This window comes from Suricata suricatta, chromosome 10 (assembly GCF_006229205.1).
Source record: "Suricata suricatta isolate VVHF042 chromosome 10, meerkat_22Aug2017_6uvM2_HiC, whole genome shotgun sequence".
Taxonomy (NCBI): Eukaryota; Metazoa; Chordata; class Mammalia; order Carnivora; family Herpestidae; genus Suricata; species Suricata suricatta.
Genome location: NC_043709.1, coordinates 105,616,109 through 105,633,273, shown reverse-complemented (window position 1 = coordinate 105,633,273; position 17,165 = coordinate 105,616,109). Strand labels below are relative to the sequence as shown.

Below are 17,165 nucleotides of genomic sequence, written 5' to 3'. Positions count from 1 at the left end.
CAAGAGTTCAGTTTTGCTTTCATTTCCCTTGCCTTTGGGGATGTGTCAAGTAGGAGATTGCTGTGGTTGAGGTCTAGGAGGTTTTTTCCTACTTTCTCCTCAACGGTTTTGATGGTTTCCTGTCTCACATTCAGGTCCTTCAGCCATTTTGAGTTAATTTTTGTGTGGTGTAAGAAAGTGGTCTAGTTTCATTCTTCTGCATGTTGCTGTCCAGGTCTCCCAGCACCACCTGCTAAAGAGGCAGTCTTTTTTCCATTGGATACTCTTTCCTGCTTTGTCAAAAATTAATTGGCTGTACATTTGTGGGCCCAGTTCTGCAGCGGAAAGAGAAATCAAGAAACTGATCCCATTCACAGTTGCGTGAAAAACCATAAAATACCCAGCAGTAAACCTAACCAAGGATGCAAAAATATAGAAAACTTCTGAAAGAGATTGAAGAAGACACAAAGAAATGGAAAAACATTCCCTGTTCATGGATCAGAAGAATAAACATTGTGAAAATGTCATTACTACCCAAAGCAATCTACACACTCAATGCAATCCCCATCAAAGATGCACCAGCATTCTTCTCAAAGCTAGAACAAACCATCTTAAAATTCACATGGAACCACAAAAAACCCTGAATAGCCAAAGTAATATTGAAGAAGAAAACCAAAACGGGAGGCATCACAATCCCAGACTTTAGCCTCTACTACAAAGCTGTCATCATCAAGGCAGTACGGTATTGGCACAGAAACAGACACATGGACCAATGGAATAGAATAGAGAGCCCAGAACTCCATACAATCCATTCTCATACACTAATGTACTATTTTTCAACTTCTTCCTGAGTTTCAATTCCTCTAACACTGTCTTTGTACTTCACAAAGATCTCCCTTCCCAATTCTTCCAGACAATATCCCAGATTATCAGTAGCCTTCTGTTTATACTTCCCTCCGAGCTCAGCTTGTACTGTATAGCTATTCAAATGATTTGTGGTCCCACAACTTACTTTTTCCATCTTACACCTCAATTATTGAGTAATGCTGAGGAGAAACACTCTAACATTGTTAAAAGATAAACTGAGGCATGATTCAAACTAGGCAGCACCGAACTAAAAGTGATTAGGGGGGCACCTAGGTGGCTCAGTCAATTAAGCATTTGACTTCAGCTCAGGTCATGATCTCATGGTTTATGGGTTTGAGTCCCGCATTAGGCTCTGTGCTACAGCCTGTGCTAGAGCCTGCTTTGGATTCTGCATCTCCCTCTCTCTCTGCCCCTCCCCCACTTGCACTGTCTCCCTATCTCAAAAATAAATAAACTGTAAAAAATTTAAAAGTAAATAAACAAATGAATAAATAAATAAGTGGTTTAGAGGACTCCACCACCAGAAGCTAAGGGAAGGTTTTTAATAAAGAAGACACTGAAGCAAAGCAAGGAAATTATTTGATTGGCTATAATGTAGGCAAATGCCTTATCTGGGAGCGCCTAGTTGGCTATTTGTTTCATTTTCTTAGATTCAAGTGTGTTGACCGCAGTTTAGGCTTGGATTTGTTTATGTAGGCCACCAAAGCATTAGAGCCACCTCACCTAATAGCTTATTGAATCACCAAAGATTGTGTCTTATTCCCTTTGTTTCTCTAGAATTTTGCCCCTTGTTGGTGAACTTCACAATTTAGGACATTACTCTGGATGCAGTGTTACATTGATTGATTGCAGGCCAGGCAAGAGAGCATGCAAGGACAGTGGGAGTCTGCTGTAGGCTTTACAGGGGTGGTAACAGTGGCAATAGAAGCAAATGACTTTGGAATAAGTGTAGGCAGTTGAATAAAAAAGATACAATAATTGTTGGATGGAGTGCAGGGGAGATGAGGTGGGAATGAGTGTAAGATGAGGAAATTTCTGGTTTGAGAAACTAACTGGTGATATCTTCACTGACACAGGAGAATACTGGTTGGGGGGAGCCAGGTTTACATAGAAACAATCTTCATCTATAATATATTAAGTTTGAGAAAGTTGTGGGACTGCCTAGTGGAGATGTCTAAGAAGAACTGGATATGAACTGTGCTCTCCAGAAGATTCTGAAGTAGAGACATAAATTGACAAGATGGTTCCATATAAATGATATTTGAAGGCAGGTAGTGAATGAAACCCTCAAGGGAGAGAAAACAGAAGACAAAAAAGGAATTTGTTCTAAGGAACTCTAACAACTTATGGAGGGGAAGGGGAGAAGGAGCCATCACTGAAGAGCCAGAAGGTGAGGACAAATGGATACAAGGACAGTCTGATATAAGAAGCCAATGACATAGACCATCTTAAAGAGGAGAAAGTGGTCAGTTATATCAAACACTATTTAAGGAGTCAAATAAGAGGTATCAAAAGTGTCTATTCTTCTTTGCAAGATGAAAGTTTTTGATGACCTTGAGAGGGCTGTTTCAATGAGGAGCTGAAGGCAGAAGCCAACCTAGTATAGGTTGAATAGAATTTAAGACTGGAGGCAGTGAATCCAGACAACTCTTTAAAGAAATCTGGCAATGAAGAGAAGAAAAGGAGTCAGCATGGTGGTGAGGGCATGGGAGTGGGGAGGTTAAGGTATGGGGACATGGTTTAAATGATGATGGGAAGGAATAAGTAGAAGGGAGAGGTTAAAGATGTGTGACTCTGGATGCAAGAGGCTGAAATGTGGTGAAGATCACGGACAACAAGGAGGTCAAGGACCTGAGAAGCCAAACATCCTTCAGTACCTCAATTCATTCAGGGTTTTCTCTTCTACAACCTTCTAAATCTTTTATATATTTTTTTCTTTCTTATTTAAATCATTAATCCATGGGGCACCTCGGTGGCTCAGTCAGGTGAGCATCCAACTCTAGGTTTCAGCTCAGGTCATGATCTCACAATTTGTGAGTTTGAATCCTGCATCGGGCTCTGCACTGATAGCTGCAGAGCCTGCTTGGGATTCTTTGTCTCCCTCTCTCTCTGCCCTTCTCCCACTTGCTTTCTATCTCTCTCTCTAAATAAAAAGTAAATAAACACCTAAAAATGTTAATGGGGTGCCTCGGTGGCTCAGTCTGTTAAGCATCCAACTTCAGCTCAGGTCATGATCTTGCAGTTCATGAGTTCGAGCCCTGTATCAGGCTCTTTCCTGACAGCTCAGAACCTAGAGCCTGCTTCAGATTCTGTATCTCCCCTCTTTCTCTGCCTCAGCCTTGCTTGTGCTCTGTCTCTGTCTCTCAAAAATAAACAAACATTAAATTTTTTTTAATTTAATGTTTTTAATGCTTTTTGAGAGAGAGAGAGAGACAAGAGTATGAGTGGGGGAGGGACAGAAAGAGAGAGGGAGACACAGGATCCAAAGCAATCTCCAAGCTCTGTGCTGTCAGCACAGAACCCAGAAGAGGGTGAGGCTCTAACTCACAAACTACAAGATCATGATCTGAGCCCAAGTCAGACACTCACCTGACTGAGCCACCCACGTGGTCCAACAAATAAACATTTCTTAAAAATTTCATTTCTTAAAAATTAGTCCACCTGGACATGATGTGTATGTATGATATGAGATTACCGTTTTTATTTTCTTCTATTTGGATAAATAGCTATCCTTGGGCCATTTGTTGAATGGTTTAGACCCCAGATTCCCCCTAAATTCATTGTGGCCTACGCCATTCTACACTACGCCGCAGGCCTGCTGTATTCAATCCTCATCATCTCTGGCCTAAAGCATCACAGGACCCTTCCACTTCTTTTCTCTATAGTCCATATTCTGTATAGTACCAGGAAAATCTTTGTAAAACACAAATATGACCATGCCACTCTCCTGATTAAAGTTTTTAAATAACACTTTTATTACCTGTGGAATAAAAACCCAACCCCTAAACCCTCCATATTTAAGATGCTTCATAATACTTTTCATTATAGTATTTCTTTGCTTATCAAGTCATCCCTATTTTCTGTCATTGTCAACATTTGTACTCAAATGCTACTGTGTAGAAAATATACAACTCAGATTTTCAAATCCTTTGTCAAAACTACTCATTGAAATTATAATTGATAGATTTTTAAAGTTCTAATTCATTTATTTGACATTTATTGGGTGTCTAAGTATTAGACACGATATGGTATTGTAAGTTTCAGAGTTTACAACCTAAAGAAGGACAGAAAACATTAATCCAGAAAACATAATCTGTTTAAAAGAGAAGGCAGAGGGGTGCCTAGCTGGCTCAGTTGGAAGAATATGTGACTCTATCTCAGAGCTGTGAGTTTGAGCCCCATGTTGGGTGTAGAGATTACTTAAATAAGTAAAAAACAAAACTTTAAGTATAAACGGGAAGTTATTAGTAGGAGGCATTTGAGTAAACTGCTAGGAGAGTTCTGATGGGTGAGAAATGCCATTTTATTTGATGGAAATCAGAGGAGGCTTTGTGGAAAAGTTAACTGAGTAATGAAAAATAGGTAAAATTTAGAAAGTCAGAGAAGACAATGAGAGGGCCTTTTAGATACAAGGATAGCATCAAGCAAAGCAAAAGAAGTGGGGAAGTGTGTGACCTTGGAGATGAAGCAGGAGAAAGATGAATGGCTAGAAAGGTAAACTGAGGCCAGAGCACAAAAGTCCTTTAAAGGACAAGTTAACAGGGGCACCTGGGTGGTTCAGTTAAGTGTCTGACTTTGGCTCAGGTCATAATCTCACAGTTTGTGAGTTCAAGCTCCATGTCTGGTTCTATGATGACAGCTCAGATCCTGGATCCTGTTTCGGATTCTGTGTATGTGTCTCTCTCTGCCCCTCCCCCCTGCTCACACTCTGTCTCTCCCTCTTGGAAATAAATAAACATTTAAAAAAACATTTTTTTTTTTAAGGACAAGTTAACCGACTGGACCCTGGTTATTTAACACTGGGAGTCAGTGCAATTAGGGGATTGACATAATTAGGTTGTGACATGATCAGATGGGTTGGAATTTAGAGAAATTAACTCTAAGGGTATGCACTAATAGTCTAGGCATGGTATGCTGTTGTGAGGCAAAAAAAGCCAGAAAGAATGTAACAGAAATTTCAAAGCCGAATCCATAGCAGTTAGAAGACCAACCGAAGGAGGGAGAAACTGGTCTAGCTCATCTACAGAAAATAACTATAGTGAGCATTTCATGAGAAATCCTTGCCTCTGGTGAAGTAGCATTTATATTTGCATTTGCCTAAATGGAATTTCTTGTACTTTTTCTTTTGGGGGGGACTTTTAAAAACATTTAATATTTAAAGTTGTTTTCAAAGCCTAACCTTACACCTTGAGATTAATGGTTTTATACTTGTTTCCCCTACCCTCCTCCCCTTTTACATGTGACAGCTTCTGCTGCATATGGTCGGGTCCCCTGACCAGGACCTCCAGGAAGCTGCAGCTGGCTGTATATCCAACATCCGCAGACTGGCTCTTGCTACCGAAAAGGCAAGATACACTTGAAAGGTGAACAAGCTACCAAATTTTACATGACAGAGAACATGTCAGTCCCACTGTCAGGAAGCCTAGACTGCGAAACATTTATTAGCAAATCCTTTACAAACATAAATGTCTGGATGAAAAGACAGTAATTAAAAATATCAAAGGGTGCTGTTGATCCAAAAATTGCATAGATATTTTTGTTCTATTTAACATTTTTGGGATATGCCATGTAATGAAATGTAAAGCCAATAAGTTTGTGATAATTTTCCAGGAATTTGAGAATATAGGTAGACGGTACAGAAACCTATTTTGGTGAGGCTTTTGTATTTGGGATGATTTTAATAAAAGGTTTGGCCTTCCTCCTGGTGTGCAGTTTTATAGTCATTCCCGCATGTCTTTAGAATTCGCTTTCTGTTAAATCTATCTCATTGTTCTGTCATTTTAGTGTTGTCTGTTTGATCACTTGCAACCCACGGGAGAGCTCTAGGGAGACGTGGTGATTTCACGAACTGTTATTAAACAGAAGTTAGATTTGAGTAGCAGGACCTAGAGAGAGCATCCGAAGGTCATTGCCGATTTCTCCTAAATACGATCGAACATCGGAAAAGATCATGTGTAACTGTCACTGTACCAGATAATGCAAATCACAAAAACATAAGCAATGAGCAGGATTTTTACTTTGGGGCTTACAAAGCATAAACAATTATACGTTTTATTTCCCTCATAAGACTGACCAACACTTTTATTGAAGAATTAATTTACGCTGCTGTAAGGATACTATTACTTCACGTAAAATTGCCTGGAATTTCTGAACTCATTTGTAGCACACAAAGTCCTTTTTTTTTTTTTTAATGGCCACAAAAGATTAACAGCATTTTATCAGGTTGTGGAAACGTTAGAGGCCACTTAAAAGAATCGCACATGTAACCTCGCTGCGCCGAAATGTTTGGGAACTCACTGCCCCATGCATCTGATACAGCCAGGAAAATAGCTTTGGATGTACCAGCTCCATAAACTGGCAATCTCAGTTAATTCTGTGAAGAGCAGACTAGGTGGTTTTATTAAAAAAATATTAAGTACTGTCTATGTTTTTCCTAATTGGGAGAAGATCATAAACTTAATTGAATTAAATGTAAATAATTTGTATGAAATGAAAAGCCTATACAGGATGAAAAATTATACTAGTGATAGATTCTCTGCTAAAAAGATGTTTCTGAGAATTTTAAGGTTTTGTAAAACACCAACTCATCTTCCCTGCTTTTCAGAGGAGGTTATAAAAGAGGATAATAGGAACAAGGCAATGCTATCAATGCCAACTAAGAATTGAATTTAAATAATAATATAAATCTTTAACTAGCAACACACTTCTAATGTTAAAGTTACCATTTAGCTGTGCTTCACAAACATTAAAAAATACCTCTAGAAATCATAGATTATGACAGCTATAGAAAATAAATAACATTATTCTATTTTGTACTAAAGGAAGCTTTCACCACTGTCTTAGGATTTCAAGATATTCTTGGAATTAGTGGATCTTAGGAGCGAAGGGAAGTATCAGGTAAACGATTGCAACACAAAAAATATTGGATGAGTGATAGTAAAGAAGGATTGTTCATTTACACTATGCTTGTAGAAGAAAGCTGGAAGTTTTTGTTTTTTATGGTTAATAAATACATAGGGGAAAAGTAACAGTGCCATTTTAAAAGAAGCTAAGCACTTGGAAACAGATAAAGGAAATTAACCTGAAAATCATCTTGTATGTTTTGTTTCTAAGAATTTTTAAAAATTCTTAAACTCCGGAAAGTTGGTATCCTTAGGTACTACAAATGAGAAACTGAATTTAAGGGTCAGTTTTTGGCTCTGTGGAAGTGTGTTTTCGAAATGTCATAACAGAAAACTCTGATCTTACTAGGAAAATGTCAAAGATAGTGAAGGTGCTCACAGCTATCAGAGAACAAAGATGGGGACAGTCACACCATTTCTTTGCTACTACATGCTGCAATGGCACTGATTTTTTTTTCATTAGTTTTAAGTGATTTTTGTGTTATATTTATTTTCTGCTATTTAAAGCTGGTAACATTAATTCGTTATAAATTTTCAGCAACAGTTCTTTTATTTATTTATTTATTTATTTTTAGGTTTTAGTCTTCCCCAGGACATCTTGGGAAGCCAGTACACTCTTGGTGATAGCCAGCTGTTTCGGTTTGAAAGGAGTTCCAAGGTGGAAGGAATTTTAAGTAGATATTCTTTGATCTCCCACTGTATATGGTTTGCAGTGCTTCTTTCTAGAAATCCCTGCCATGATCAGTCTGCTATTCATAGTGAATGCTCTTTTGCTACTATCAGGATGACATGCACAAAAATAACTTGTTTCTTTTTCAAACTTTCTTAGGTTCTGACAGTTAACAGAAGGTTGGTTTTCTTAGAGGATAGCATTGTAAATCCTGTTATTTTGATAGATTTTGGTCTTATCATCATGCTTCTCTAAGGCATGTGCATGGAATTGAGAGACTAGATACAAAATATTCAGAAAATTTATTTCCATTTAGGAAAATGAGAATCTCAGTTGTTGATAAACAGACAACTGAGATGGTTGAGTAAATCTCTTCATTTTCTTTTACCGGATGGGATTAGGTTTAAAAGATAATTTCACAGTCCAAACAAATCAAGATGTTTAATCTCATTTCACAGTGACTTGGGATGGAATAGGCTATGTTTATTCCTATAATTCAGTGAAAACAATAAGGAAATCTACTTACTTAAGAACCTTCCTGTCTCATATACACTAAATGCCCCCCAAAAAAACCACTTTCTCATGTACTCAATTGTAGAAAGTAGAATTCTGTCCCTCAATGAGACTGGAGTGGAAAGGGAACCAAATTGTACATAATACTAATATATGCATACACTATATTAAGTACTTCCTAATTGTGACCTCATTTAAAATACAGGAGGGGCACCAGGGTGGCTCAGTCAGTTAAGCATCTGACTTAATCTCACCTCAGGTCTTGATCTCAGAGTCATGAGTTCAAGCCCTTACATTGGGCTCTGTGATGGCTGTGAAGCCTAGTTAAAAAAAATACAATAAAATATGACATGATATGATATGATACGATACAATAAGTACAGAATTGTACTGATAATCTCAGATAATCTCATATACTAGGGTCTATCTAAATGGGCGTGATCATACTGCCAGGGAAATTTGGCAATGCACACCAAAAGCATCATAATTTTCAGTGCCTTTGGGATTGTGCCCAAGAGTTATCCCACAAGAGTATTCACCACATCATTGTTTATAATGGTACAAATTTTAGGGAAAACTTTGTTTAATTCAATGATGGTCTAGCCATACAATGAAAACATGTTGTAGAATGCTAGGTAATGACATAGAAAGCCTTCTGTAAAATATTGTTAAATTGGAAAGCAGGTTTTGAAGCTCTATATATATACAATGTGTGCACATTTTTAGAAAAGTATATACATGTAGGTAGTCACAATGGAAGAAACACAACTTAAATACACCAAACTGTGATTAAACCAAAGATTATATCTGAATGGTGCAATAAGAATGATTTTTGTTTTCTCTTTACTCATCTGTGTTTTCTAATATATTCACGATAAACATGAATGGCATTCTGTCAGTAAAAACACTACTAATTAATTTTACTTTTTTATTATTTGGAAACTTCTAAGGCAGACATTCTTCCTAATACTAACTTTAAAAGAGAGGTCCTAAGTTAACAAATGGGATACACAACCCATAGATAAAATAAATGAGCAGAATTGTTGTTGTTGTGTTGTTGTTGTTGTTTTGACAAAATAAGAATTGTATCTTCAACACCTAAACCACTACTGAAATATTTGTAATCTTCAACATGCACATTTGCAATAGCTTTTAACTACACATAATTAACAGTACAGTGTAACCGATACATACTGGAGTGGCCCATCGTAAATTATGAACATTTCATCATTTGGTTTTTATAAATTAAGCAGATAAATTCTAGTTCCAAGCACATAGGAAGCCCACAAATGAAATAACTCAAAAGGTCATTGATCGATTGCTTCATAAAACATTGTTTTTTGAAAAGAATGATTTTGATCCATTAATTTGTCTACTCCATTATAGATACCTAAGATGAACAATACTGCAATTTACTAATATACTTTGCCTGAATAAATCTACTAGAAACACAGTCCCAACAACATGGCGCCCACCGATAAGTAAATGCAGTAGACTATCATAGACTTTTGGTCTTTTTTTGTGTGCTATTCTTTTATGCTCTAATTGTTAGATTAAATTTTCTTGCCTTTCAATAATTGTTTTCCTTTTCTCTCTCCACTCATATCTCTGTGACTCCAGTTTCTGTTCCCACTTTCTTTGACAAATGGTTATTACATATTCTGCCTCTCAAAATGTTTTATGTTTTAATTTCTATAAATGCAAGATGTAAAGTTAATATTTCAATATGTTTTCAATGCACAACTGTCATGGCTGGACTGGAATCATGTAACATATGGAATCATTATACTCTCAACCTATTATTTTCAAGTTTTCAAGTAAAAATAACATTCTCTATTTGCATCTGTCAAGACCAAAAGGAGCTTTTCTTCTGCCAGTTCATGCCACCCTGATTTATTAGTTGATAAAAATCACCTTTGCAAATTACATAATTGGCTCATGATGTTCAGAGTTGTCATTAGTTTAAATTTATGTCCCAATTTATTTTAGTGATTGAAAGGTATATTAGTGATATTAGTATGGTTCATAGAAGCTTGAAGAATCTATAGTTTGTTGAGTTGCTCACAGAGAATGACCATATATCAAAAATGAAGTTCAGAGAGTGTGGACAGTTAAATGCATATCCTTTTGCAAAGTGACCTTTGTCAGTAGATATGTTACATTAGTGATTATAAAACTAAACGTTAGGCAAGTAACATAAATGAGTATAATGAGCTAGATATGTTGTTGTTTTTCAAATAATATTGGGTCTGGGGGGATGGGAAAAATAGGTGATGGGGATTAAGGAGTGCACTTGTCATGATGAGCACCAGGTAATGTGTGGAAGTGTGGGGTCACTATATTGTACACCTGAAGCTAATGAAACTCTGTATGTTAATTATACTGGAATTTAAAAATGAATAAAAAATAAAATAATAGTAACAATTGGCAACTGACCTTTAGCCTTCGTGTCTGGGAAACAAAGGGACTCTTGGAGACTGGAGAACTAGAGAGTGCAGACAAATTATGCCTCATCTCTAGCCAGTTGTTGCCAATCTTAAAACTTCTCAAGAGAAATCCAGATTTTTACAGGCAATCTCCCAAATTTTAAATATTGGCTATTGTATCAGTCTGCTAGGGCTGCTGTAACAGAACACCACCGACCGAGTGACTTACACATCAGACATTTATTTTCTCACAGTTCTAGAGGCTGGAAGATCAAGCTGCCAGCAGGTATGAGGCCTTTCTCTCTGGCTTACAGACAAATGCCTTCTTGCTGTGTGTCCTCATATGGCCTTTCCTCTGTGTGCACACAAAGAGAGACCAGTCTCTGTGGCTCTTCTTCTTACACAGACGCTACCCCAATGAGATTAGACCCCACTGTTAGGACCTCATTTAACCTTAATTACCTCCTTAAAAGGCTATCTCCAAATTTTGAGACTGGAGATTAAGGCTTTAAGATAAAAATTTTTATGAGATACAGTCAGCAACAGCAAATGTGTAGAAAAATCAAAATGATCTGTGAACTAGATATGGTTTGCAAATGTGCAGCATCATAATCTTTTTCCATTGGAATGAGAGTTCATTTGATTAAATCCTGATATTTGCATCCCTAGAGATGCCTGGAGCTAATCAATAGAAAACCCAAGAAAATAATTTGTGCAAAAGGGCACATGTCAAACCTATCTTGGTCTATATGGATTCATGTTATGATATCAGCACTATGAAGTACAGTACTGAAGAGACTGACTTCCTCAAATTCAGACAGAAGCTTGGAAAATCACTCTGAGGTTGTAGGTAATCATAATGGTAAGCATAGGGTCATGGAATACCAGAGCTGGAGACTTCTCTAGGGCCTCAATTAGGCAAGTATCAAAGCTGCTCGGGACAGAAGCCTGTTTTCCTCCAGACGTTCTCTAGATATAGATGTTTCGCATTCGTCCTCAGACAGATTGGACTAACCAGATTAAGAAGGTAAAAAGAGCCTTGAAGGCTCTGAGCTAAGTCCTACATGCCAATGTTCCTCAGACCTCCTGTGTAAGACAGTCTGGGGTACCTGTTAAAATGCAAAGTCTGGGCCCCACCCAACCTACGGATTCAGAATTTCTGGAAAAATCCAGAGACTCCACAAACTCCCCAGACTGTAATCACTGGGTTTTGAGCATAGGAAAAAAATCTATTCAAGGGTTTACTAAAAGTTAATAGGTAGGGGTACAGTGAATAGATTATAAGAGAGGAAATGAAACCAATAATCACTTTATATGGGATCTAATTTAAAAGTGCAAAGGGCCAAGACTAGGGTATAGGAATAGAAAGGAACATGTATGAGAAAAAAATGTTAAGAAAAAATTGGCAGAACTGACAAAGTCTTAAAAGTAACATGACCCATGATCATGAAATGAACTCTACCTCTATTCTGTTATACTAGGAAGTGCCCCTCCAAAGCAGTGTGGTTCCATAGAAATAAAAGACAAGCAACTGTGTCTTTTTAATTATTCTGTTGAACATGACTATCAGGGAAATGTAAATCAAAACCACATAGAGATATTAGCTCACACCTGTCAGAATGGCTAATATCAAAAAGACAACACATATTTGTGAGAACATGAAGGGAACCCTCATGTACTGTTTACTGGAAATATAAACTGGTCCCACCACTTTGGTAGTTCTAAAACATAGAACTACCACCTCTGGGTATTTATCTGAAGAAAACAAAAACACCAATTCAAAAAGACATACACACCTCCATATTCATTTCAGCATTATTTATAATACCCAAGATATGGAACCAACTTAAGATGAATGGATAAAGAAAGTGGTGGTGGTGGTGGTGGTGGTGTGTGTGTGTGTGTGTGTGTGTGTGTGTGTGTGTGTGTGTATACAATACGAACATAAAATAAAGAATGAAGTCTTGCCATTTGTGACAATATGGATGGACCTTGAGGCCATTATGCTAAGTGAAGCAAGACAGATGGAGAAAGATAAATACCATATGTTCTCACTTATATGTGGGCTCTAAACAACAAAATAAAAACCCAGGCTCATAGATAAAGAGAACAGATTGGTGGTTCCCAGAAGCAGAGGGAATGGGTGGGAAAATGGATAAAGAGACTCAACAGGCACAAATTTCCATTTATAAAATAAGTAAATCATGAGATTGTGATGTACAACATAGGGACTACAGTTAACAATACTATATTATGTATTTGAAAGTTGCTAAGAGAGAAGACCTTAAAATTCTCATCTCAAGAAAAAACTTTTTGTAACTATGGTGATGGATGTTAACAAGATTTACTGAGGTGATCATTTCACAGCATAACAAATATTAGATAATCATGTTGCATACCTAAAACTAACAAATGTATGTCAATTATATCTCAATAAAAAAGTAACAAATATAGGGACACCTGGCTGGCTCAGTCAGAAGAGCCTGCGACTCATGATACTGAGGTCATGTTCCAGCCCCATGTTGGGTGTAGACATTTTTCCTTAATAAACAAACAAACATTTAAAAAGGTAATAAATACAGGGGCGCTTGGGTGGCTCAGTTGGTTAAGCATCTGACTGTTGGTTTCAGCTCAGGTCATAATGTCATGGTTTCGTGTGTTTGAGCCCCATGTCGGGCTCTGCACTGACTGTGGAGTCTGCTTGGGATTTTCTCTCCCCCTCTCTCTGCCCCTTCCCCACTCACACTCTCTCTGTCTCTCTCAAAATAAATTTAAAAAATTTAATAAATATTTTTTTAAATTTTAAGGTAACAAATACATAAACAAACACATAAATATAAGTAAAATTAATTTCTTTTATCCCTATTAAAATGTTAAAAGAAAACATGAAATTTTAAGAGCACTGGGTGTTGTATGGAAATCAATTTGACAATAAAATATTTTTTAAAAAGATGTATATATATATACAATGGAGTACTATATGGCAATGAGGAAGAATGAAATATGGCCATTTGTAGCAAAGTGGATGGACCTCGAGGGTGTCATGCTAAGCAAAATAAGTCAGGCAGAGAAGGATAGATACCATATGTTTGCATTCATAGGTCTAACAGGAGAGACCTGGCAGGGGACCATGGGGAGAGGAAGTGGGAAAGAGAGCAGGGGAGAGTGAGGGACACAGATCAAGGGAGACTATTGAATACTGAATATGAACCATGGACTGAAGGGAAAGGGGTAGGGAGGGAGGGGGTGATGGTCATGGTTGGGGGCACTTGTGGGGAGAAGCAGTGGGTGTTATATGGAAACCAATTTGACAATAAACTATTAAAAAAATAAAAAAACATACTTAACCCAATGCATCCAAAATATTATCATTTAAACATTTAATCAATCTAAAAATTATTGAGATACATTGCATTTTCTCTTTCACTAAATCTTTGAAGTTGATGCATGTTTGACATTTATAGCATAATTCACTTCAGACCAGCCACAATGAAAGGGTTCACTAGTCACATATGGCTAAGGGATACCATGCTAGATAAGACTTAGTCTATCCATTTGGTTAGGTTAAGGGGGTTCTTTTATCAGCACTGTTGATTTAATTTACATGAACTTTCATTATTTCTTTTGAGTTATGCCAGACCATCAGCCATCTTGTCTGAGTGATTTTTTCCATTCCTGATCTCTCAGAGTCATGCTCTTTCTATTGGCCTATGACTCTTTAAATTCAGATTAAAATTTGAATTAATTTCAGTGCAATCCATCTTTAAAGCTGTAGTCAGCATTATATTTTGGGTACAATTGTTTTGAGGGGCAGAGAGAGAGGGAGAGAGAATCTCAAGAAGTCTCCCCACAGTGTGGGGCTCAAGCCCACAAACCATGAGGTCATGACCTGAGCTGAAATCAAGAGTCAGACGCTTAACTGACTGAGCCATCCAGGGGCCCCTTGGGTACAATTATTTTTAAATGTTTTTATTGTGGTAAAATATACATAACAAAATTTACCAGTTTAGCCATTTTTTGATGTACAGTTTAGTGGCATTAAGTTCGTTCACATTGTTCACATCACCACCACCCATCTTCAGAATCCCAAACTGAAACTCCGTATCCATTAGACAATAATTCCCCAACCTCCTCCCTCCCCCAGCCCTGGGAATCACCATTCTCCTTTCTGGCTCTTTGAATCTGACCACTCTAGAAACCTCATGTAAGTGGAGTCATACAGTATTTGGGCTTCTGTCTTCAAGGCTTATCCATGTTGCAGCATGTGTCAGAATTTCCTAACATTTCATGGATGAATAATATTCCACTCTATTTATAGACCACATTTTGTTTATCCATTCACCCACTGATGAGTACTGCGGTTGTTTCTGTCAATCGACTATTGTAAATACTGCTGCTATGAACATGGCCATATAAATATCTGTTCAAGTCCTTGCTCTGAGTTCTTTTGGGTATATACACAGGAATGGAATTGCTGAATTAGGTACAGTTATTTTTAAAACCTAACCAAATCTATAATCGAAGAGGTAGTTTGGGGCATCCTTACCAGCAGAGTCAGCAGACTTGAGATACACTTACACAGTCTCTCTAGAAGGAACTCTGTTCTGTAAGCATTCCACCAGCTTCACGGTCACTGACTCAGAGACAAAGAATCCCCTCAAGCTGCTTCAGTAAATTCAGTATATTTTAAATTCTGAATGAGCCAAGTTTTCTCAGTGTGTGATTCAGTGAGTTCAAATTAAGCTTTTAAGAAGATATAGTCGTACTTTTGGAAAAATAATAAGGTCTTGCAACTGTGCCACTAATAGTACCAAAAGGCCTTAAAAAATGAACATAACTCTCCTAAGTTCCACTGTGTTTCGGTTGTGCTAAGGGGCTATCATGACTTTTCTGCAACTACTGTGTACAATACTGCACTTTCAGAGAGAAAAGGAGGCTGAAGGCCCTGGAAATGTTTGTGCTGGAGCTGTCAGAGCTCTTTCCTTGGTGGGAGCTGCCGTGAGAATCTGTGCAATTTGCATGGTGGACGCAAACCAAACTTACATACATGCAAAGAGGCCTGTCAAGACAGTGAGATGGGTTTCCTGACTGCTTTCAAATGCTGCTCTCTGCTTCTACACACTGTCCCCTCCTGCTTTATACCCCTCCACTACTAAGAAATGGTACCGCCACCAAACCTTCGTATGGCTTGAGTGTTGTGCACACAACTGGAAGATCTCACAATTAGACCCCGGTTTTGCCTCGAAGGATATGTGTCGCTTTTTAAAGCGGTGGTGGTTGTTCCCAACCTTCACTTGCAAGGTGTAGAACATTAAGTTCTACTGTCTTGTTTGAAGCAACAAACAGTTGAGGATGCTGATTTTGAAAAAAAAAAAAAAAAGACAAGTGGGGCACATGGGTGGCCCCGTCAGTTGAGTGTCCGACTTTGGCTCAGGTCATGATCTCACAGTTCATGGGTTTGAGCTCCGCTGTGCTGACAGCTCAGAGCCTGGAGCCTGCTTTAGATTCCGTGTCTCCCTCTCTCTCTGCCCTTTCCCTGCTCATGCTCTGATTCTCTCTCTTCAAAATAAATAAACATGTAAAAAAAATAAAAATAAGACAGAAGACAAGCTAACACATCGTAATCTCTGAGGTTAATTTTTTGGGTTATTCTCTTAGTCTGAACTAATTATGAGCTAAAACCACAAACTTGTACGTGTAAAAGGAGAGTCTTTTTCTTCTCTATGAGTGCTGGGAATGCATCAGAGAAATGTGCAGGACAGATGTGCTCTAGCCAAGACCTGTAGTCCATCTTCTCAGTCCCGCAGATTCTGCTTGTGAGCCCCCCACAGCTTTCCCTGGATGGTGCTGTGTGAGATTTTCATTTTTGGATAATGTTGTTAATAATTTCCTGAGAAAGAGTAGTTCTGTTTTTGCCCTTTAGGCAAAGGACTGATGTGCCAGAGAAGGAATGGGGAATTCTTATGAGCGCTGGAAAAGTCTCGATTTATACTTTTTTTAAAAAACAGCTCTATTGAGTTTTAACTATTATATCAATAACCGCAACTTATTTCATCTGTGCAATTTGATGAATTTGGACCTATGTGATACCAGTGCCACAATCAAGGTAATAAACCTATCCTACACCTTTCAAAGTTTCTTTGCGTCATGTGTGAGTGTGTTAAGAACACTTAACATGAAACCTACCCTCTTAACAAATTTGAATTGTGTATTACAGTATTGTTAACTATGAGCAGTATGTTGTACAGCAGGTTTCTAGAACTTACTCATGAAATTTTATACCCAACAACCATCTTCCCATTCCCTCCAGCCCCAGCCCCTGGCCCCTGGTTTTTCTGCTTCTATGAATTTGACTATTTTAGAAGAGTCATAGAAAACCTCATGGAAGTGGAATCATTCAGTCTCTGTCCGTCTGTCTGGCCTATTTCACTTAGCATAATATCCTCCAGGAGAAACCCTTCAATTTACTTTAAGATTATCAGATGTGGTCCTGGCCTTTCTGTTCAGAGATAGGAAAACTGACATCAATGTCTTTGATTTCTCTTCCCTTAAAGAATATTTTAGTGTTCTGATTTCAACCTACCTCCC

General features: G+C 37.8%; 1 protein-coding gene across 1 annotated transcript in view; it reads left to right on the top strand.

The window, feature by feature from the left end:
• ARMC4 (armadillo repeat containing 4) overlaps positions 1-5,767 on the top strand; it is a 202,643-nt gene extending 196,876 nt beyond the window's left edge. Inside the window, exon 19 of the mRNA XM_029953192.1 lies at positions 5,313-5,767. Within this exon, the coding sequence (XP_029809052.1) occupies positions 5,313-5,426 (114 nt within the window). The 3' untranslated portion in view covers positions 5,427-5,767. The remainder of the gene's footprint in view (positions 1-5,312) is intronic.
• Positions 5,768-17,165: the final 11,398 nt, after the last annotated feature.